The sequence below is a fragment of the Anopheles funestus genome, chromosome 2RL, assembly GCF_943734845.2.
Source record: "Anopheles funestus chromosome 2RL, idAnoFuneDA-416_04, whole genome shotgun sequence".
Classification (NCBI taxonomy): Eukaryota; Metazoa; Arthropoda; class Insecta; order Diptera; family Culicidae; genus Anopheles; species Anopheles funestus.
In genome coordinates, this window is record NC_064598.1 from 28,160,567 (window position 1) to 28,183,692 (window position 23,126).

The 23,126-nt window shown below is 40.8% G+C and overlaps 4 protein-coding genes across 7 annotated transcripts in view; 3 read left to right on the forward strand and 1 right to left on the reverse strand.

Annotated features, from left to right (window-relative positions):
- The window catches only part of LOC125761834 (tyrosine-protein phosphatase 10D), a 117,238-nt gene that overhangs the window by 50,727 nt on the left and 43,385 nt on the right, over positions 1-23,126 (reverse strand). The window lies entirely within an intron of this gene.
- On the forward strand, positions 1,724-17,079 carry LOC125761842 (putative mediator of RNA polymerase II transcription subunit 26). The gene is made up of 4 exons (XM_049423379.1): positions 1,724-2,564; positions 13,038-13,351; positions 14,772-15,066; positions 15,145-17,079. Exons 1-4 carry the CDS (start codon positions 2,543-2,545, stop codon positions 16,524-16,526), a joined length of 2,013 nt encoding a protein of 670 aa, XP_049279336.1. The 5' UTR covers positions 1,724-2,542; the 3' UTR covers positions 16,527-17,079.
- On the forward strand, positions 17,573-20,085 carry LOC125761849 (uncharacterized). 4 transcript variants are annotated; one of them, XM_049423386.1, is made up of 4 exons: positions 17,573-17,796; positions 18,209-18,449; positions 18,554-18,675; positions 19,073-19,446. In XM_049423386.1, the coding sequence occupies exons 1-4, from the start codon at positions 17,710-17,712 to the stop codon at positions 19,265-19,267; spliced, it is 645 nt and encodes a 214-aa protein (XP_049279343.1). In that variant the 5' UTR covers positions 17,573-17,709; the 3' UTR covers positions 19,268-19,446. The 4 variants fall into 4 exon arrangements, with proteins under 4 accessions (XP_049279343.1, XP_049279342.1, XP_049279344.1 ...); XM_049423385.1 differs by lacking the exon at positions 19,073-19,446 and adding an exon at positions 19,657-20,085 and having other exon boundaries at positions 17,582-17,796; XM_049423387.1 differs by lacking the exon at positions 19,073-19,446 and adding an exon at positions 19,657-20,085 and having other exon boundaries at positions 17,688-17,882.
- On the forward strand, positions 20,217-22,290 carry LOC125761850 (glutathione peroxidase-like). The gene is made up of 4 exons (XM_049423390.1): positions 20,217-20,435; positions 20,811-21,033; positions 21,200-21,321; positions 22,032-22,290. The coding sequence occupies exons 2-4, from the start codon at positions 20,835-20,837 to the stop codon at positions 22,218-22,220; spliced, it is 510 nt and encodes a 169-aa protein (XP_049279347.1). The 5' UTR covers positions 20,217-20,435; positions 20,811-20,834; the 3' UTR covers positions 22,221-22,290.

Here is a 23,126-nt window from a genome sequence, read left to right on the forward strand (position 1 = left end):
AACACTAATGTGGCCAAAAAGGCAGGTCCGCGAATAGTGCTAATGAAGGCGCTTATGCAAAGTTATGAGGCTTTTATTGTTACACTTACCCACATCACTTGCCGGATTGAGTGGAATGGCTGCAATGCGCCGTTTTGAAAGTCGCCAAACGATTACACTATTTTACGTGTGATTTAGTAGATGCAATCGAATCAGAGAATGCTTGAAAAATTTCTTGAATTCTCTCTGACTTATTAGATTTTTAAAAAAATAATTTTATACATATAAAACACATATAAACTAGAAAAGAAAATTTACTCAAGGTTGGATTAATGTTTCTATAGAAAGTTAAATGTGAAAGTATATACTTAACTAAAACAGCAATGCTTTTCGGTTCTTCTTTGCTACTTTAAGACCTATTTTTTAAGGGAAATCTCCTGCAAAATCGACAACCACTGTACTGTTCCAGGCACAAACAAGTGCCCAAAATAAAATTCGAAACATGATCCAAACGAATCTACAAAACCAGTGTTCGGCGATTCATGACTACTTCTTGGCACTTTCATTGTGGTTCTTAGTAACAAATTATTATAGTTTATAGTATGAATTTTTTATTTCTACCACACATTGTAGATGTATTTGAATACTATTACAGTATCATAAAATAAATCAATTTGCTTCTAAGATAATTTCTAGTTCTTCGAAATTTGAATTACCAAAACTTTCTTTTTTCTCTGAGAAGTTTTGCCGACCACTGCTCCAAAGAAGAAAAAATATTTTTAATTTAATAAAAAAAAACGATGAAACATTCGCATTACTATTTTCCGTACCAAATGGTCGTGTCGTGAAAAATAGCAATATTCCCCGATAGACGATTTAATCATCGTTGGCGTTAGACCGGTGACAACGGTAATTAACACTCAAGCAAAACTATCACCAATCCATTTTCCTATCGTCTCTGTTTCCGATCTTCTCTGTCCTGATCAGTGGTGAGATATGAACGATACCACACTGCATCAGCAAAGCAGGTGCCATTTATCAGCATGTTCCTTGTGTCCATGTTTCCATGTTTCGAAGTCGCGGCCACAACATGTATTTGCTTCAATCCTGCTTTTGAGTTGATATGCGCCCACTTCATCCCTCCTCCCCCGGAGACGAATAAAAACCAACAAATCAACCACATCTGATTAATTAGCCAATTTGAACGCTTTTGAGGTTCCATTTGTTTATCTCGCTAAGGAGTTGGTTGGGGAGAAATGAAATTAACACGCTTTTCATAAGATGCCGGTGACAGATTGTAACGTTGTGTGATGGTACAACACTCAGGAAATGGAATCGACGTTTGGCTTGTAGATGAAGCGTTATTTCGCTTTAATTATAATGCTAATAATGTAAATGATGTCGGCATTCAGTTCAATAGTACGAACTAGAGTTATAAGACAAATTTCTCAGTTACTGGTTTATAAATTCAAAAATATTGCTTTTAAAAATGAAAACGGATGTAAAACTTCAGAATGAAAACTTGTTTTATTCAAACAAAAAATGAAAAATTAAAAAAAAATCGGAAGCGAAAAACTTTGGATCACAATGGTTCGTTCAGACCAAGAAAATGAAGTGATAAATAAAAGGAATCTGAACAATTTTGAATGTATTACTTTCAATGAATAATCTTCTACTCACTAAAATTCACGTAAATTCTCACTTTATTTTACTTTTAACATATTTTAATCCGACACAACAGACTCTTTTATCCGAATTTTTCCTCTATCTCTAGCTACTGTTTATAGCTTTACACTCGTTCAACCATAGTGACATTCTTCCTGCCTTGCCGTAACTCAAATTGACACCCGTTTCGTCGCCACTGCTCGATGCATCGCAACTCAACCATAAACCAACCCACCATCCACTTATAGACGACTTTTCCTTTCGCTCGGCCCAATAGTCGGTGACTTCGGTGTGCCAAAAAGGTACTTCGCATGGTTCGGCGGCAGCACCCAACCGAAGTCATCCGGAACCTGGACGACGAAGCCGATTCCGAACGTTCCGAATCTCCCACCACGATACGCCATCATCACGACTTCGGCCGTTACGTTTGCCAATGTCGGTGGTTGGGTGTTTTGTTTCGGTTTTTATAAATGCCTAGTGCAGATGCAATATTTGCCTAATCTGTGCATCGGTTCGAACCAGCACGGATCCAAAGCAGTAGCGGTGTGAAACGGCTCCAGGCAACAAAAAAAACGGTAAAGAGTGGAGCGAGTGTTCAGTGCGTCGTGAATTCAGTGATCGCTGTTGTCGGAGAGTTTAGAGCACCGAGTCCATTCAAACCGTGTCCAACCGTCGAGTTGGACTGACGCATTTGGAGGCGTTCACGTTCCCGGATCAGTGAAGAAACAGTGTGGATTAAAGTGTTTTTTGTAGTTGCAAGTTTGTGTACGATCCCGACTAGTGAACACTGTCCTCGGTTGAAGACGATCGCGATCACCCCAAAAATCGCGACCAGTCCTTTTGAAGAACGTGAACACTTGGAGAAAAAAGGCCGCCAGAACAAAAAGGGATTTGCAACATGTGGTCCAAAATATTCCTAGGTGAGTGTGAGTGGAGGTGAATTTGGTTTTTACCCTTCTTCCCAACTAATGTTCAATACCGTAGAACGTGCAAAATGTCAACACACGTCGGGGGAAAAGATGAAACTTTAAAAAGCAACCGAACAACGGTTTGTAATGGTTAAGGGCAGACAACAAAAAAACGTGTCCGCACGCTTGAAGTGACCTTTTCCCTGATGATCATCTTGCGCCACACGAACATGCGACATCATGACGATGATGTCGCTACCGGAACACGTACATACACGGATGAATGTTTCCAATGTTCTAGCCGTTTTACGAAGTTTCCGTTGCGCGTTCCGTTCGGGTTCGGATAATTACCAGGGTAATCTTGTGGCAAGCACCAGCGGCAAGAACATTTGCACCCAATCTTGTGCAAACTAATTATGTAGTGCAATGCTAAAGCAGCAAAAGCGTTTCTGGCGGCTTGATGGAAAATTGGCACGATTGGGTGTGTTTTATCTGTTTGGTGGTTGCGGCACCATTTTGCGAGGTGCCAACAACTGTTTGACGAGTTTCTGAGCTGATGACTGAGAAAGGGGCGGCATTTTGCATATAGACAGTTACACACCGGATCGGGTGTGTTGTTGCACAGCCATCAGAATTCTATGTCAAGGTTTGCATAACGTTTGTTGCGATTCATTTGAATAGGATCGATGGGAACTTGGAATATCCGCTTTCATGGATTTTTTTCCTTAGAATTCTAAAATAAAAACTTCAAAAAGCAGAATATCTCTTAGTTTTACAAAACTCCTTATTGATTAAAAATAATTTTAACACTAGAACTACCGGACAAGTCATTTTGACTGAAACGCTTCAGTTTCATCATATTATTTTTTTCGGTTAAACAATCCATATCTAGTTGAACCATGACTTTTACATATATATTCTTTAGTAAAATCTTCAATAAACTAAAAAATATTGTCTAATTCTGCAAAATTGTTTAGAAAATTAATCACGAACAAAAAACGCTTAAAACGCTTGGTAGTTCTAGTGTTAAATAGCATAACATTGCAGTTATGCTGTCGTAAAGGTTTTTGTATGTGCAATAAATTTCCACTTGAACAACACCCCTAATTGAGATGAAGTAACAATTCCCATAAAACTTGACATTTATGAGACAATGCTAAAGAATCTCTTTCTTTCCCGCTTCTTCTCCTCTCTCGATCTTCGATTTGATCTTCCCTTGAAAAAAAAATGGCGAAAATGAACGTGTTGCACCGTTTGCTAATATGACAGCATTTTCATACCATCATATTTCAATCACACTCTTCCTGCCACATACTTCCGTGCAAGCATTCGCAAAAACGGCCGGAGAGATGACACGGGTCCACACCGCCAGTGCAAAAACATGCTCAGGAAATGTGCGCGCGCTGAAGAGAAAAACAAGAAACCTTGGCAACAACACGTTGTTGGCTGCCAGTACGATCATACACTGCGGTGCTCCAAATTGAGGCTTATTGCGCTTGGGAAAATTGCGCCACCTGTTCCCGGTATGAGCCCACAGAAAAAGGTGACCGTTTCGGGCCTCCTGACACGTTGAGGCTGGTAACGGATGGTCAAGGGGGAAAAAACAAACTTTAGCATCCGGTTTTTTGCAATTTTTAGAAAGCAACTAAACCATGCTCCCCCTCGCTGTGTCTTGTACCATCCATTAGTTTGTCCATTATTCCCCCAAAAACCTCGGGTGGGAGGTGAACGCCAAACACCGAGTGGGATGCATCTGTCTCACAGTCACATTGGCTTCACGTTTATGCTATGGAAAACTACTTCATAATAATAACATGTCATCAGCCGATCGTGTGGCATCTTCTGTGGTACTTGTTTCACTTCTGTATCGGATGTTATTTCTCGCTCTTCCGTGGTGACGGGTTTCGGTTACGTAATTGAAACGTCTCGCCGGCAATGATGTGGCCGCGACGTGGAAGAGAATGGTCCCCCCGGGAGGGGGAGGCAAACATAGACAAAGAAGCCTTTCTTTTTTCCCCACCCTTTTTGATCCATCCTCTAGTCCCTGTCGGACAGTTTGGGACATCGAATGGATCAGGTGCATTGGAGAGCATTTTGCATTTGCATTTCTATGTGCATCGTTTTCTCCTGCAGGTTTCCTTCGCTCCTCAGCCCCCGGGGGCTGAACCGGGGATGCATTGTGATGCTAATTATCGAATTACACTGTTTTTCCTTCTATCGAATGAAATGGAAAGTGAATGCCTATTGGTCATTTTTCAATATGCTTAAGCTGGTCAGTTTTTATTTTTCACTTTCCAACTTCATAACTTAGGGATTTTTTCTTGCTGTTTGGTCGTGTAGCTTTCATTCTTTTGATACAGTCCACGGTCATCTTGATGTGGAGTTTACATAGAAACGGGCGTAAGAAAAACAACATTAACCCTCTCTCTTTCTCTCTCTCTCACCCCCTTGAGCGTGAGAGTTCATCTTCTTGAAGGGCAAACGTGGAAACAAAGACACGTTTCGAGCTGCTAAAGTCATTTCCCAGCCACGATTGGGGTTGTATCAATATGGAACAACCCCTTGGGCAAAAGGTTGACAAGGCGGGCGTTGTAGCAAAAGGTGATGTGAAATGGGTCATCTGCTCAGGTGGGCAGTGAACGAGTCCGACGGTTAGGCTGACCGATGCTGTAACCGTAATGTAATCGAAATGTGCCCGATTGTTGAAAGTAGTGCGAATGGTAGAACGAAATGAGATATTACATCCAAACACTAAAAGGTAACTAAAAAGGGGTAGATCTCAAAGAGGAGAAGAGGGAAAACTCAAATATTTCTTGGAGTTTGAAGACCACCAATTGTCCACCAATTTTTTTTATCAATAAACCACCAAAATTAAGCGTTTTTTTTAAAAAAAAAGATTTTTAAATTAGAGTACCGAATTTTTAATAAAAATGTGAATAAATTTAAATGAAATTTTCGTCAGGCATTCTTCACATAAGAATTACTACTTTGCGAGAGGTAATATTGTTAGATTGATTCAAAAAAGCTTGTAAAAAAGACTTTTTCATATTTGCTAATATTTTTTAAGGTATTCTTGATTGTGTAAACTTTTTCGGGAAAGTCCTACAATTTAGAAAGATGCATTTTTAATTTTTTTATTTCTTTATTGAAATTTTTAAATGTATTTTATTTTAACACTAGAACTACCAAGAGTTTTAAGTATTTTTTTATATTGTTGAATAATTTATAAACAATTTCGAAAAGCTGAATTTTGGACCTGCTTTTACCGTGTAGGTATGTAAAAGCCATGCATCAACTAATGTAGAATTGTTTGATAGAACAGTAAAAATAACTAATTAGGTCGCTTTAGTGTATATATTAAAAATATCTAGAAACAATATAGCAATAAAACTTATTTCAGATTTTATTGCTGATTCCTTTTCATTTCATTATTTCAATTACAACCTATCATCAATCCAAAAGAGGTGGTTGAATTAAAAGCAACGCTGAAGTGTCTAAATTAAATTGTATTTCTTTGTTGCGCCTGCAACGTATCGATCAAACCCTGATAGTTCACACTATTCCGACTTTTACTATTACTTTACATTTTCCGACCTCATCGCTTCCTCTTTCGATATCCCGTCCCGGGCCCACGTTTGTGGAAATGTTAAGTGAAAAACAGCAAAGATGCCCGGGGGCGCCCGAATAAGTTGTCGGTGCATGTGCAACATTTAGCGCGCATGTACCGACGATCGTTCCAGCGGGCAAACAAAAGCGTCGCCGGAAAAGCGATACCTAGCAGCGTATGTTTTCCCTTTTGGCATGTGTTTTCTTTTTCTTCTTTTCGTATGTAAACATTTTCCTTCTTATTCCCAACCATCGTACCCATACCCTGGAAAGGAAGATCACGATACGAGTTTGCACCAAAAACGCTTGTTTTGCTTTCGTTTTCGCGTACCGTGTGCCGTAACGTACAGTGCGCACATCCCATTTCCTTTCTGGAAAGGGTTTGTCTACAACAATTGCGCAATAGCGCTTCGAGTTTTTGGAGAACTCAATCGAACGAGAAAACCTGCAACACCTGCTGAGGGAAGCATTAGAAAAGAGTGCTGGAATTAACTGAACGGGTTTTTTCTTTTGTGGTTCGGTTCAGTTACGGGCCTTTGGAGACGATCATTTTCGCTAGATAAAACCTCGCTACGATGATGATGATGAGCGGTTTCGGTGGATACATTTGATTCTTACAAATATATGTATATGGAGCATGTAATTAGCATTGTTTTGCTATTTGTGTAGTTATACCATCGAACTTAAACCGCAACGGTTTAATTTAATACCCTACCAAAAGGGAAGAAAGAGAAGAAATATTGTATAAAGGAAAAAACGCTCCACAGTCACACCTAACAAGCATCTTCAGTACTGTCAAAATACAGCGTAAAAGATATCGTTTCTTCACTTTCCCACGCAAAAAAGGAAAAATAAACCTTCGCAGCAAACCACCACTTGATTTCCATTTTCAATCATACCTTACACATAATTATGACATAATTTTCCCAAAAAAAAACAACCCAACCCAGCTAGCAAGCGTAAAATTGGCTCCCAATAACAAATCTTTTCGATCTTTGCGTGTTTGGGCTAAAAAAGAAAAAAAATAAAACTTCCCTCCAGTAAACACTTCTTATCGCATCACGTTATGAACTAATTTCCACGCAGCAAACAAATTTCCCATAATGAGGAAACGAACTCGAACGGCACGCGGCATCACCCGTCTGAACCTGGGGAGAGACTTTCTCACACTTTCTAACGTACGACATTCATGTTTTTTTTGTTGGAGTGGTGATCGCGTAATAGCAAAATCAATTTTTCTCATATTAAATTAAATTTTGTTAATGTACACTTCCTGCCACCACTTTCCGGTGACTCTCTGCCCGTTTGTTTCCTGCGCCCGATCATTTTACTGTCATCAGCCGGAAAACTGTTTGGCAGCTGAGTTTCTTCCTTTGAACCCTTCCTTTAAACAGAGGTACCAATCACTTCCGGGGCTAGATGTATGTGTGTGTGATGCAATTTGCATTGTACACAATTCACATCACAAGGCAAGACGATCAATGCAATGTTTGCCGGTCAATTAATGGTTTCAGTATCAGATTATCCCCAACAACTTGTTGCATCATCAATGCAACCTGCTCATTTCCACTCATTGTGCAGGAAGGTTTCAAGATTGTCGCCTGCATCGTTCAGTGATTTGAGAAGAGTCAGGCTAGCAACATTAGAAAGTGAAAATTTGATGCACTTTGTTCCGGTATGTGATACAAGTGCAAGCTTGGAAGGGAAAATGAAGGGGCTGAAGATATCTCTCATCCCGTGGAGAGGGTGTACTGGAGCCAACTATAGCCACTAAACAAAATTTCTTGAAGATTTGTTTGTATCCACTGGCCTAGAAGATCGTCGAATTCATGATAATACGTTCGGCGCAGGATTTTGTCGCGATAGTGTCGGCGGAAGGAAATCTCCACATTCCACGCACTTCTGGACGGTCGCTTTTCTCCATCGGCTCCATCGGATGATTGACAGCTGATGGATTAATGGTGTCCAATCGTCAACGTGCACTTTCGCCGCTACACGGTGACACAAAGCAGAGAGTGACCGTAAGCGACGAACCCACTTCACAAAACACAATTTCTCGTGTGGAGGCCTACAAGCACACCCCCTTTCGGAAGACTAGAAGCTGTGTTTTTTTTTCACTCCCTATTAATACGTAATCTAGTCGACATAATAATTAAACAACTAATGAGCCCACCTTTTTCTTCGGAAGCATTCATTTTTTGGAGTGTTTCTCACGTTCATCATCACAAACGAGAAGTTATGAAGCTTCATGATAGATATGCGGCAAAGAAGGCAACCAAATTGGAGGAATATTTTTATCTATCACTTTTTTTTTGGGACAACTTTTTCTGAGAGCTATTTTGAACCGCACATGCTTGAAATTGACCCTCTTCAGAGTTTGGGAGTTTTGATGAGATCACTTTGTGCGTAATGGCGCTTCGCATCCGTAACTGGACGATCGCAAGCTCAAGCGTTTGCTGCATTGAACTGATCATAAGCTGAAAGCAAGGTGATTTAATGCTTAATTATAGTGTGAAAATATTTATTAGCTGCGTGTCATAATGCACCGGAATGATGAATTATGCGGGAAATTTAAGCACCTTTGCTAGTCGTTTATAACAGAAGATTTTATTTACAATTTAAAACGTGGCGTAAGCATTCAGGATTACCATTAAAATGTTTGGATTTTTGAAAATTTCATTATTAATTTTTTTATTTGTTAATTCTAAAGCTACTCGAATAAACTATCGCCCACTAACGCGATTTTTTAAAATGGACAATTTCTTCAATAATTTAATGGACAATATTTTTACAAAGAGATTAAAGATTCAAGAACATTTTTAAATTAATATTGAAAATTAACACAAAAATTTACATTTCTGTAGTCCGTTAACAACCATTTCGGAATCCAAACATTTAACACTAGAACTACCGGACCAGTCACTTTGATTGGAACGCTTCATTTTCATAACATTTTTTTTTGCGTGAAACAATCCTACGGTAGTTGAACCATGAATTTTACATATATATTTTATAGCGCTATCTGCAATAAACAATTAAAATATACTACAATTCTTCGAAATTGCTTAAAAATTAGCCTCGAACTAAAAACGCCTTAAACGCTTGGTAGTTCTAGTGTTAAAAAAGGAATCCAAACTTGAATGTAATATTACCAGTATATATAAAATAGTAGAAAAACTAGAATACACTAGATTTTTGCCTAAAAGTTATTTATTTCGTCAAAAAATTAAGAAAGAAGAATTTAGAAATAAAATCTCAAATCAAACCGGGTTACAAGCTTCTGGGAAATTCTGGATAACGATTAGCAAAATGTTATGTTGAGATAAACGCATGAAAACGAGTTCATTCTTTTCCCTTTATCTTCGTTATCTAGCTTAAGGAAATTAATGAAATGCTGACTATATATCACCCCTAAATCAACGTTAAATCTATACTCCAGTTCGTATATCTCACACCGATTTCTCCGCTGCGTTTAAAATCAATCCAAAGCCACTTAATTTCGTGACAAATTCCCTAACGAAGCATAAACATGGCACGCGGCATTTCTCCACCGGATCGCACCACATTGGCACGTGCGTAAAGAAAAAAACCAACACGCAAACTTGAACTTGATTTTATCTCGCACCAAACTTCGCATCGACAAGATCATGCAAAGGCTTTTGCAAAACTTTCACGCATTCGATTATGATCGCGGACGCGTGTTCCGGATCGTACCGATCGGCGTCGATTCGTCGCTGCACCTTTATAAAAGCATAAAAGTATATGGTGGAGACAAAAAAAAAGCAACCTGTAAAAAAAACACATAAAAACCTGCCCCGTCCATTTTCCGCTCGTAACATTTTAAGCCTTTTTTTGGAGAAGCAGGAAAAAGCATCCAAAGGCGCCAAAATGTATACAGGGAGAGGGATATCGACATTGGCAAACTGAACGCCCCAAGAGTAATGTACGGAAGGTTTGCATCCCGTTCGAGCATTTTACTCGGTTGGTGTTTGTTGGATCATAATATTAAAACAAAAATCGAAAGTTTCATCCACTTTTTCGGTAGCAAAATCATTGTGAAATGGTAAATTTTCACTTTGCAGCTGAGCTTAACGCGGCACAGGTTACGATACCGGTTAAACCACCAATCGAGCAGGATAGAAATAAACGAAACCATCTTGAAGACACCGTAGCGACGCGTTTGTCAAGATCGCCACGGGATAAGGGGAAAAACCCACAACTTTACATATGGAACTGTGTTTTATAGAGTTCACGGGTACGAGAAACAGGAAAACCTACAAGCAAACGGTGCATTTATCCTACCTCGTTGATCGCATGCTTAACGCCAACGTAAGTGACTATGGGTGAATACAAATTAATTTACTGCACCCTCTGCACCCAGACCCGGGGATCGGAGAGTTAATTCCAATTCCACTCCGGAACTGGAGCTGACGCCGTCGTCTCACTGCAATGGTACACTTTTTTCCTGTCCAAAACTGCACTACAAAAGTGATCGCAGAAAGGGCAACTGATTACATAGAAAGAAAGTTTCTGTTTTATTACTTTGCATCGTTAATGGTTCGTTTTGTGTGCAGTGGCTTGATGTGCGGTGGTGATTGAACTGCCATTTTGTGAAGATTAATGGTGATCATCATCTGCCCCGTGCGCTACGTACCGGTACCGATCGTATCTCGTGTGTGTGTTGAGTTGCTATTTTTTTTTTGCACCATCATTATGCTCTCTAACTGTTAAAGTGTGCAGATTTGACGAAGCGTATAATGGTTGGGTTTAATTTTTTTTTTTTTGGGAAAAAAGCATCAACCTCACATCAAGCAGAGACCAGAGTTCCGGGCAAAGAAAGAAAGAAGGATCACGATCAACCCGACAAACTAACTAAGCGATGGTTGATGACGTTTGGAAGATCGGAACCCCTTTGGCGGTATATCCATGATAAGCGACCCCGAGACTCTAGTGAGAAGTGGTGGTGATCGTTAAAGAAAAAAAAACCGGCTGATTTCAATGATGCCTTTGAGTGTTAGTTTTGCCTAAATTGTACAAGAATACCATCCCTTTTTGGCACACGGTATCGAAGAGAGGCTTAGATTCACGACATCATCGTACCCGTAATTTGCACGTTTTAAATGCTTCGACAGCAGCATACAATTATCGCCTTCCGTGCACGATTATGTTTCACTTGTGTGCAATGAATGGTAACTATATTCGCAGACACTTTCTTATCCTCCATTGCTACTCAACGTGGGGAGGTTTTTTTCTGTTTCTATCGCTCACTCCATTCACTATCATTTCAATCGTGCTGTCGTGGCCGGCATCATCCCGTGTACTAGTTGAAAACTCTTTCCGCACACATTGTGACCCCTTAATCTTGCTTACGTGACCTAAGCAGTAGCTGTGGTGTTTAGTGAAGGTTGAAACTCCCCCAAAAAAAAGGTGCCCTATCATGCTTTCCGACAGTTTTCCGACCTAATTTCAAAACCACTTCACCACGGGGAGAATGTGACCGTTTGCCGATTATAAAGTGGTAACTGCAATCATTTGTAAATAACGGAGATAATGGAATTCCGATTTGTGTTTGCGTAAGCGCTCCGAAACTGAGAAGGGAACAATTAAAAATCCCCAAAAAAACCCACCAAGAATAGCTTTGAAAATGCTTCAACCAAGGTTGGGAAAAAAGGTAGCTTTTACGGAGATATAAAGAATGCCCCAGATACCCCAGATAGATCTCTTACAACAGATTTTCGTTTCAAAGTTACCCAAGTTGCCATTTGCTTCTAATTAATTAATGAATGATCGCAATCGCCGGGTACATAGCAGCGTGACCAGTGCATTACCAGTGTTGACGATTTACCGTGGGACTAAATTGTATCTTCGCATATTAATTGTTAACCAAAAACAACGGTCTCAAGACTTTTACTATGAGCCACTCAATCAATGGAGTTTTGGGAAGTTCTACTTCGATAAGTGTTGGGTAATTTTTCTCACCTTTAAAACATTACGTGAGTTGGGGCAATTGGTTGTACATTGGTTTGATGTCTTTTGATGGGAAGATAACTAATTAACAACTATTTGGATGTCATTGCTTGACCGAAGGTATTTTATCTCTGGGAAAGCAAAAGCATTTCGATGGGAATTCGCGTGCATGATGAAGGTAACTGTTATTGAATTGAAGAACTCGCACAACTCGCGAGGGTGGAAATTATGTTTACATACCTTCAGGAACAAAACTCAACCAAATCGTTTCCTCACACTTCATAGCAAAACGATCGTGTACGTATCTGTACATTATCATACACATTAATCCACTCGTTTCTCACGTTTAACGTTTAGTAAGTTACTACCAAGGAGAAACATGCGTGTACTAATATGCTCGTGAGATGCATGCAAAAAAACAAGCTTCTGGGACGCATTTTTTTAAGCTTGTCGTACGAAATCGGTAGAACAATGGATGACAAAAGGTTCGTCTGCGTTAGACGGTAACTTCTTGCTAGTGGTTTTTACGCTCAAAATGGTAAAGGCGTACGATTGCATAATGCACATCTCGTTTATGGTGGATTAGTCAATGTGTTAGTAGGTAGTAAAAAGAAGAAAAAAAACGATGGGTGTGATGAACACACATCGCTTTATTGTCATGTAATAGAATTACATAAAGTGCGCCTGGTGCTTTATTGGGTGGAATTTAATTAGGGATCCAGTTGAAAGCAATTATCAAGCTTGCGTATTGGTTGTGCAAAATGCTCATTAACAGCTGATTTTGATAATTGTGTCCCAATAGGGGTGTGCGAATTTTATTATATTTTTTTTTATTTTATAAATTCTTATAAAACCAAAATTTATTTAATTCTTTTCATTTTCCTACTTTTTTATCTCTAATTTTTTCTGTAGCAACATTCCTGCTAGGGTTGACGTTGGCAGAGAAAAAGAACGTTACCGAACAGTCGGTGGAAACACCAACCGCTGCAAAGGAAAAGCGTCAGACGGAGCATGAAACGCGTTCGGTACCGTTGTCACTAATTGCTGGCCGTCGCCAGCATGCACTACATCACCAGCAGCAGCAGCAGCAGCAGGAGTACTATCAGAGCGAGGAAGGTTCGTTCTATGCCGCTCAACCGAGCGCTGGTCAACCGTCGATCGCTTACAAATCGTCCGGTGCCGCACACAAAACGGCCAACTCGCAGGAACAGCCACCATACCAGGAGGTAGGTAACCTTTAACGTAGTGGAAGAAATAAATAAAAAAAAATCCCCTAACACCCGAGAAGGCACTTGGTTAACATTCACGTTTCATGGTGCTCTATCGAGCATCTTCAATGTTTGTATAATCGTACCGTCCCGTCCCCTTCCATTCCTGTGCCTGAGTGCCCAAGAACCCGACCGCTGTTTTGCTACTTGTTTCATTGCATTTCGTACAAAATTTTTCGAAACCTAACGGAACGAAGCGTCGTGATGCACGTTTACCATTTGCCACCAGACAAACGAAAGGGAGGCGAGTTATGTAACTGAAAGATCCCGACCTACGACCGCACTCTGCGTCGTAGAATCTACGACAGTCTACTACAGGGTACCGGGTGGACGAATTCCCTCTTTTGCTTTGTCTGGCAATTGGATCTTCTTCGTCTGACCATATTGAAAATGATGTGTACCGGTCCAGTGTCCATTGCTTCGATCGTAAAACAAAAGCAGATCGCAGCAGGCTCGTAAACGTTCATTTTAGTGTCGATCGAAATGAAAATTAAAGATGCAACCACACATCAAGCAAGTGGCGCTTTCGAAAGAACAGCTGCCCAATTCCATCCGTTTCGGGTGCGATGCGCATCACAAACAAAAACGATCGGTCGTGATCGTGCTTTCTGCCGTGGTGTGTACACTAACGGTGGCCCCCGGTGCATTGAAATGATTTAGATTGATCCGTACTGCGAGAGTGGTGTGTTTGTGTTTTATGTTTGCTGCTATTTACAACATTTCCTACACTACAGCTTCAGTTCGACCTGCAGTATGACCTCTAATTATAGTTGCTAAAGAAAATGAGCATGATGATGATGATGATGATGATGATATTCTATTGGCATTAAGCATAACATTTTTCGAACTGTAGAAAAAAAAGGAAAAAAATAAATCATAAACTCCCAGGCAACGTGCACGATCAGTGCACGTCACGATTCAACCATCCGGATCGCGGATGATCATTTTAAGCTTTTGTGTAAATTTAACCTCTTAAGCAAAATTTTAGTTTTATAAGTGTTTTAAGTACTTATTTCTTGAATAAATATTTTTTCCAATCCATTGTTGCACACGTACAAGCAAAAGAATTGACAATCATTTACGGTAAACTATATCCTGGTGCAAAATTACTCATGTGACCTTAACAAGATCGTGTGCCTTAGGTTATCAATGGTCATCATATTCAATTGCCTGCCTAAGGCAACGGATAACGGCAATAGCACAACGATCGTGAAATGTTTGTTATAAAGATTGCTTCAAGGAGTGGTACTAGCATCTCACACAGCTCTGTTAACGATAAGCTTCGAAGTGATCTTATCCACAATCGCTTCAAAAAAAAAGTTATAAAAAGATCACGTCTAATATGCATTTCCTCCAACCATTTACAACCCATCTCCAGCTTCCTCCCGAGTATATCAGTCTGTTGCATCAACTGGCCGAACATCAGCCAAAGGCATCGGCATTGAAGCAAGGCAAGGCCGTCAACCAGCAATATGAGCCCCAGAGTCACGCTCAGCACACGAAGCCTAACCAGGTACAGTACATTACCGAGGAGGAGTATGCCCAGCTGTTAAAGCAGGCCCAACAGCAAGGTCCCGCTGCAGCTCATCATCAACATCACCCTCATCAGCACCAGCAACCACCGCAGGGCCTTCAGGCGTACGGAAGACCGTCCGCTCACGGTGCCCCTACAGGTATGTTAGCCGAGACCTGGACGGCAAATTTCAAACGGTAAATGTTAATTGAATTCTTGTCCATCCCCCAACAAACAGCGGCACACAAGTATCGCCCCTCAATTCAGCTGCTAGAAACGGCCGAAGAGCAACAGGGATCGTACGGCCAGCAGGATAGTGAGCAGTACCGTATCCAGTACAAGAGCATCCAACAGGCCGGCACAGTGACACCCGTCCCGAAGCCAGTTAGCTCTTTTTCCTTCGAAAACGAACTCGCTAAATTGGTGGAGTCGAACCGTCCGCTAGCGTACCATCAAGTGCCACATCATCCCGGACGTCAGCACGACAGTCAACACGATGCCCAGCGGTACAGTCCGACACCAAGTCCCCAATCGCATGAGTACACCTATGTCCCGGCCGGTCCCACGCACGGTCGTGAACATGGTGCACCACAGCCGCCAAAGCAATCGATCAAAGCACAGTACATTGCACCATTCGCCCAGGGTTTGCAGCTGTCTGGTCCGAAGATAAGCCCCGCACATCTGCAGGTTGGACCGCAAAAGTTCGTCGACAGTGCATCACCTGCCCAGAAGTATCAGTTCATTGCCCAACCAGAGTCGGCGAAGGCACACCATCATCTTCAGCAGCAGCAACAGCAACAGCAGCATCATCACCATCATCATCAGGCACCGGCTCACCAAGGCCAGCAGTACTTTGCCGAGGTATCGCCGAAACAGCAGGCAGGAACACCTTCGCCCAAAATTCAGTACTATATCCCGAAGGAGAAGAACGTGCAGATCTATTACCAGCAGGCGCAACAGCAACAGCAGCATCAACTACAACAACAGCAGCAGGCGATCGAGCAACATTCGCCACAGCATCCAATGAAGATCGTCGAAGCACCTCAGCTACAAAACGAAAAACCCCAGAAAACTGTACAATCACTCCACCGTCCGAAGCCGGCGGAACAGCAGCAAGTACACCAGCATCGTTATGCACCTCGTGAAAAGCAGCCCGAATCGAACGATCCTCATGCACCATCTCGTTCGGCCATTTTCGTTTCGCAAGCCACCGGTGTTAATCAGGCAACGGCGGCAGCCACTCCTGCTCCATCGGCCCACGCTCACAAGATTCCACCGAAAATTGATCGGCCTCTGACGCAGGAAGAATTCCAAGCACTAGTAGATGCTGGATATTCTGTAGTGCCTGTCCCGGTGCCCGTTCCCGTGCCAATCTCTCAATATCAACAACAGGCAGCACATCATGCCGCCCATGGTGGAGCACCACATCCGGGACCACGAGGTGGACCACATCCGACACCGGCCGCCGTTGCCCGACAGGCTGCGCAAGCATCTCGCTATCATCTTCACCAGCTAGCGACGGCAGAAAACAACCAGAATCAGGTTGTCACGTACCTACGCCCATTACATCTGGATCCTTTCTCGGCTGGTGTTCGAGGACCGCATAAAGCTGCTCCCTGAACAAGCACAAACTGAGCATTCGTATTGTAACACTAGACGTTAGGACGGAACGGTCCACTGCTTGACCGTAAAGCCGATGTTAGCCTACAATGGCAAACGGTGCGTCAAGTGTACCTAACACGTTAAGACGAACGTACAGCCGAACGATAGCGTAGCAGAACCAAATAGTACTTAGCCTGGATTAATTTATCGACAGTACAGTAGATATTTGCAAGAGAGTGGCCAATGTGGCGCGAAGATGTCAGTACCGGAGTGCAGCAGTATTTTATCATTATTTTATGTCATTTAGCGACACAAAAAAATCACATTCCAGACATACTCAAGTGCATTAGGGAGGTTGATTTTGGCGCAATATCTAGGGGCGTTCCACAAGAAGCAAAAATGTTCTTGTGCCACGACGAAACGTAAGGTTGGTCAGTTTTGAAGAGTATCAGTTCGTTCATTGCGCTATATGTTACTAGCATACTGATTCTCTGTATGTATGGAATTTGTAAAATATTTTGTATGTTTCATGAAATAAATACAGACAAATTTTTACTCAAATAACTATAAAGAGTTGTTTTTTGTGTTAAAATGTCTTTTCAGGTTTAATTTTTTAAAACGATTACCTTAATTGTGTTGTTACTACAAAATCACACACGTGGGGTGCATTTTCTTTCAATGCATTTAACGGTATTTTCAAATTTTGTAAGTGGTGAATATAATACACCACGCATATTAACCATTATCACCACAAGAACAGTGTTCGATCCTCACGTCAAAAAGAAAATTATTTTTAAAAATATCAAGCTATTTAACTCTATGAATCAATACGAGGATGTTTCACATTCAAATTGAGTGAATTAATTAAACTTTGCATAATTATACACTCGATTTATTAGCTATCAGCGACACAAAACCCAAATTCACCACTTTTGTTTTGTTTTTTCTTCTTCCCGAAACCCACACGCAAAACACCCAAAATGTGACGAAATCAGAAGAAAGGCAAAAGATAAATATTACGAAACATTTTTTTTTTCATTTGTGCACTTGAAAGGCGCAGAAACGTTCAGTAAAGCTCGTAAAAATATACAAACTGCAATTTGCACCGCATCCGCAGGACTGGAGAGACCGGCCTTTCAAGTAAACAGTGAAAACTCTCGATTCTTGTGCAGCCGCACATAAACAATCCATTTTGTTTTCAATGTCGAATTTCACAACTTTCCGTACGCTAGCAGCATTCGGACGAAATATTCTCGGTCGTTCTCAATATTGTGCGTTTTCAAAACAAGTAAGTAATCTTGACCAGCGCTAACGTTGTTACGAATGTTTTCGACGAAAAGTGTCCTTCTATTCGTAGTTGGTGTAATAATAGCCGTAAGTACATGGACTTTGCGCTAAAGTTTTTCCGGTCTAGGGTTTCTGTTTTGGTGATTGTCGGTGGGAAGAGGTGGGAAATTGGGTGTGCTGAAGTACGGTCAGAAGATACGCTTGAATCATTTTCATGCCTTCGTTCGGACATGCGATAACTGCAAGTCACCATGCGATACGATTTGTTTGTGGCATGATAGTTGCCGGTGCGCGTGAGAAGCTTGGCCAATTGTACACGTTTTCTCATCATTTAATATTTACAGATAAGAACATATCGTCGATAGATGGTCCGATTACTAAAACGGTACATATCTCTTCGTCCCCTTTTATAGTACGGAGTAAATCGGTTCTACAGTCAGTCAACGGCAACGCATAACGACGGCACGATGGAAGACTACAAGAACGCTAAATCGGTGTATGACTTCACGGTAAAGGATTCGCAAGGTGCCGACGTCAGCCTAGAGAAATATCGTGGCAAGGTGCTGCTAATCGTCAACATTGCCTCGCAGTGCGGTCTAACGAAGGGCAATTATGCCGAGTTGACGGAGCTATCGCAAAAGTACGCGGACAAGGGTAAGAGCAACGGACAGGGGCGGATGGGCGGCAAATCCAGAACGTTCCCGTATGGTGCAATGACGTTATGACGCAATGTTTAATGTGCGATAATTTGCTTTCAGAGTTCAAAATTCTGTCCTTCCCTTGCAATCAGTTCGGTGGCCAAATGCCGGAGGGTGATGGTGAGGAAATGGTGTGCCATTTACGTTCGGCCAAGGCAGAAGTTGGGGATGTTTTCGCTAAGGTATGTAAATTTGGAATGCATGTTAGTAAACACACGTTACGTTACGCGCGTTAGTTAGTGTCCTTGAAGTGTGATTGATAAAATCATTATCGACACACAGCTAGAGGTAGTTACGGCGCGTTACACTACTGAGTAATACACATTAATTTCAGTGTGTGTGTGCGTGATAAATAATGAATTATTCCGCAAACATCTAGCATAACACTAGGCCACATACTGTGCTGGTTTACCATAATGTATTATACACTTAAATGTAATGCATGCCGCGTGTTTCCTGCCCGTTTTAATGCTTGTTCTTTATTAGCAATAGGATACGCAAATAGTTAACCCATTAAAATTTAATATAGCGCTGATCAATGGTCCATCTCCTCCTGCGTATGCATTTTATTCCAATTAGATCGATGTAAACGGTGACGGCGCACATCCGCTCTACAAGTATCTGAAGCACAAACAGGGTGGCACTTTGGGTGATTCGATCAAGTGGAACTTTGCTAAATTTTTGGTCAACAAGGACGGTCAACCGGTGGATCGTTATGCACCAACCACGTCGCCCAGTAGCATTGTTAAGGATATTGAAAAATTGTTAGGCTAGACAAGAATCACAAATTGGAACAATATCGCAATTTTGCTGGGAGCGGGCACGGGTACTAGTCAGGGGGTTATAATGAAAGCTAATAAGGCATACAAGCGCCTGCAAAGTAATCTGATTATCTGTTACTGATTTATGAATAGAAAAAAATCAATAAAATTGCTTTTATATTATTATTAGAACTATCATTCTAAATTATTTTGGTTGTGGGAAGAATAACTAGTTGGGAGCGGAATAAACATTTTTTAACGGGCATATAAAGCACGTCGTATTTTTGCACAAAAATACTCCATTTCCTATCCATTCAGAATCGTTAAACCGATGGTACATTTTAAATCTGTATGAAAATACTTTCACACTATATTACGTATACTTCATTTGTACACTTTCAGATCAAAGTGAATGGTGACGATGCGGAACCGTTGTACAAATATCTGAAGCACAAGCAGGGAGGTATTTTGGGTGATTCAATTAAATGGAATTTCTCCAAATTTCTGGTAAGCAAGGACGGACAGCCGGTGGATCGCTATGCACCGACCACATCGCCCAAGAGCATTATTAAGGATATCGACAAGCAGTTGGAAGCATAAAGAAACGTTACCAGTATAGCCGGGAGGCCCTATCTGCAGTAGAGCAGCAGTCGTTCACATCACGCTACGAACATTTGCATTTGTTTTTTTCTGTTTTCATGTCCACACGCGCTACGCACGTGTGCGCTTTGTCTTTGCTACATCATTACGAGCACTTCTTTCCACCGTGTTGTCGAACAGTAATTTAAGAAATAAAAACATTTGTTTGGTTGTTGTGTGTGGTTCACCGTATTTGGCTTCTGTATTCTTCGTGTGTTGGTAGACTTTTGCTGGCCTGCCTGCCGCAAACCGCATGGTGGTCACAAGAAAGAAAACAGGAACATACCCAAATGTGTATATGGTGTACGATCATCATGACGTTAAACTGGCCGATTTACATTATTCATTAATCTAAACCCCGATAAATGTATAAGCTTGTATAGGAAGAACACCGAACGAAATAGCACCCGGTTTGGTTCGGTTTCTATTTAATCCACCAATGTGGCCCAATCCATTTTCAGTACAGCACGAATACTTCGGACGTGTGGATGAGTTTGTTGAAGGAGTTAAATCAAATTGTTTAAATTAAAGTTTAAAAACAGGTAAAACTTTGAATAACAAATTTTTGCACGTTTTTTATGCTCGGTTTTGTGGCGGAAAATAGAATCAGTGGTAATGTTTTCGTACAGCTTGCAAACATTCCTTCCGCGTGTCGTGCTGCTAGCCTTTGACCTCTTAACCGGTTAGGTTAGCGAAACAGTGGTCTACAGTGTAGTTTGACGTAATAGTTCTAATGTAATGCTATCTTTCCTGAGGTCAATTAGCACGTGCTGCAAGAAAACATTTAACGTTATCAAAATGGTGTTTTTGGTTTAGTTAATAGAGTTATAGATGAAACTGTCATCTATGGCATCACTGTGAATTGATTGTCGTTGTGTTAAAATATTTTTAAATTGTTTTAATTTTAATAATTACAGCTGCAGGAGAAAACCGATTCTGCCATGCAATCGGCACCGGGAAAGGCAAAATCAATTTTTGAATTTACCGTCACCGATCTGAACGGTAACGAGGTTTCGCTCGATCGCTACCAGGGATCAGTCTGCCTGATCGTGAACTTCTCCACCAAGGATGCTGCCTTTGAGAAGGTGTTGGGGCTTCTCACGCCGCTGGTCCGAAAGTATCACACCGAAACCCGAAAAGGTACGGAACATTTAGTTCACCACGCCGGTTAGATCCTTCCAGGCCAATGTCAGCACCTTCCTAGGGCGGTGCTATACACTTATAGCTAATATCATTCTCCTTTTTTTTCGTTTTTACTTCCATCCAAAAACGTGCTCGTCCAACAAACAACACTATCATTGGACAGATATGAACGTCCTCTTCTTCCCATGCTTCCAATTCGGTGCCAAAGAAACACCGGACGAAATCGTGAAGCGCTTCGAGTGCAGCACCAGCGGAATGATTGGTGAGATTTTCACCGAGATTGAGGTAAGAACCGTGCGCAACAACTGAACCATCGGTTACATCCGTACTTGGCATCCGTGCGGACTAGTGGACGCGGATCAAATAAGGAAGAGCAAACCGAATGAATGCACCGATCGCATCAAAGATCGGTCTACACGTCGATCGTTCTTGGGGTGGAGAGATTTTCTCACAGCGCTCGTTTGAACGCATCCGTCTGGGCGTACTTTTTGCCATATTATCTTCAAGCATGCAACCGAACGTCAACGATTATCGTCGCACGCGCTTTTCATCTTAATTGATCTGGGTCACATAGCATCATTTAAGGGTCGCCGGTGTCGCCATGCCCAGTGCGCAAGTGCCAGATGATTAATTGCTGACCTTCGGGAGGGTTTTTTCTCTCACTGTTATCTATCAAGTTCGGCATCATCCGCTAGAGGTGGAGATTTATTTGGACTATGTGTGTTAGCATTTTTTGTTTCATACTTGTTTCCACTAAGCATTCGTCTCTAGCGATGCAATAAATCGGGGGCTTCTGCTAAACAACCCTTCTAGGCGTTGCGGTGCTTGTATTAAATACATAATAAATCGATTGGTTACATTTGGTCATGGAGACCAAATCGAACATTAGCACTGTTATGCTAGAATAAGCGAAGAATTTAATCACTTTCCTTATGCAAACGTAACTCCCTAACTTTAGCTGTAACGCATGTTTAACTTTGTTTTTGTATCAACAGGTGAATGGCTCAAAAGCCCCCGGACTGTACAAGTATCTGAAGGCGAAAAAGCCAGGCAACTGTGGAGGATTTATCAACAGCAACTTTACCATCTTTCTTACCGACCGTCATGGCGTACCGGTGGAACGGTTGAACGCAGGAATTCATCCTTACACGCTCGAGGACATGGTCGAGAATTTGTTACGCTAAGCTGTACTATCATGGTTGCTACAAATAAAGTTGAGAAAACAACTGGAAGTTGTTTTTACTTTGAAACTTATTTTTAAAGGTTTTATCGCATTAATTCAAGTGATTTTTTTCCGGAAAAATTACTTCCAATTAAAAAATTGAAGGTCATGAGTTTACAATTACAATACATGTTTTAGTATTAGGATAACATTTTTTAATAACTAAGCATAATAAGCATCAATTATAGCTATTATACAAAATGTATGTAACGTGTGCTAGGCATTTCATTTTTCATGCCAATTAACAGATTACGCGTAACAAAAACACCGTTATCATAAATTTTTTAATACCTTATGCAAGCAGAAGAAACATACTTCCTTGAAACTTACATTCCAGCATGATGCATAAATGTCGAGGTTATGCCTTGATTCTTGATCTAGCTATTGGCGGTACCGAAAGATTAACAACTACCATCGCCATCATTGCAAAACTGGTTCATTGTACCTAATTTGTTTTGCTACACTCCGAATTACGTACTGAAGGGATTTAAATTTTTGTTTTTTTGTATAGAATTTTTAGCAAAAATTGTGTTTGAAATACGTTAAGAAAGATGGCCATACGATTACCTAATGATGTTTTTTACATATATTCTGAGTCTTTTTTATTTAATTTTGTTTAATAAATATATGCCCTTTAGTAATAATTTTATAACAAAAAACTATAAACAGTAATATTGTGTAGTACTTAGACATACGGCCAATATGAATAGTACTAAATTATATAGTTTTGAGAAGAATATGATTTTTTCGAACTACTCAATGAACAAATCTATATTAATATGAAAAATTAACAAAAAAAAAATGTTTAGATAGTTTATATATAAAAATGTTTACAAACCAGTTTTAAGCCGTAACTTCTTTTACCATA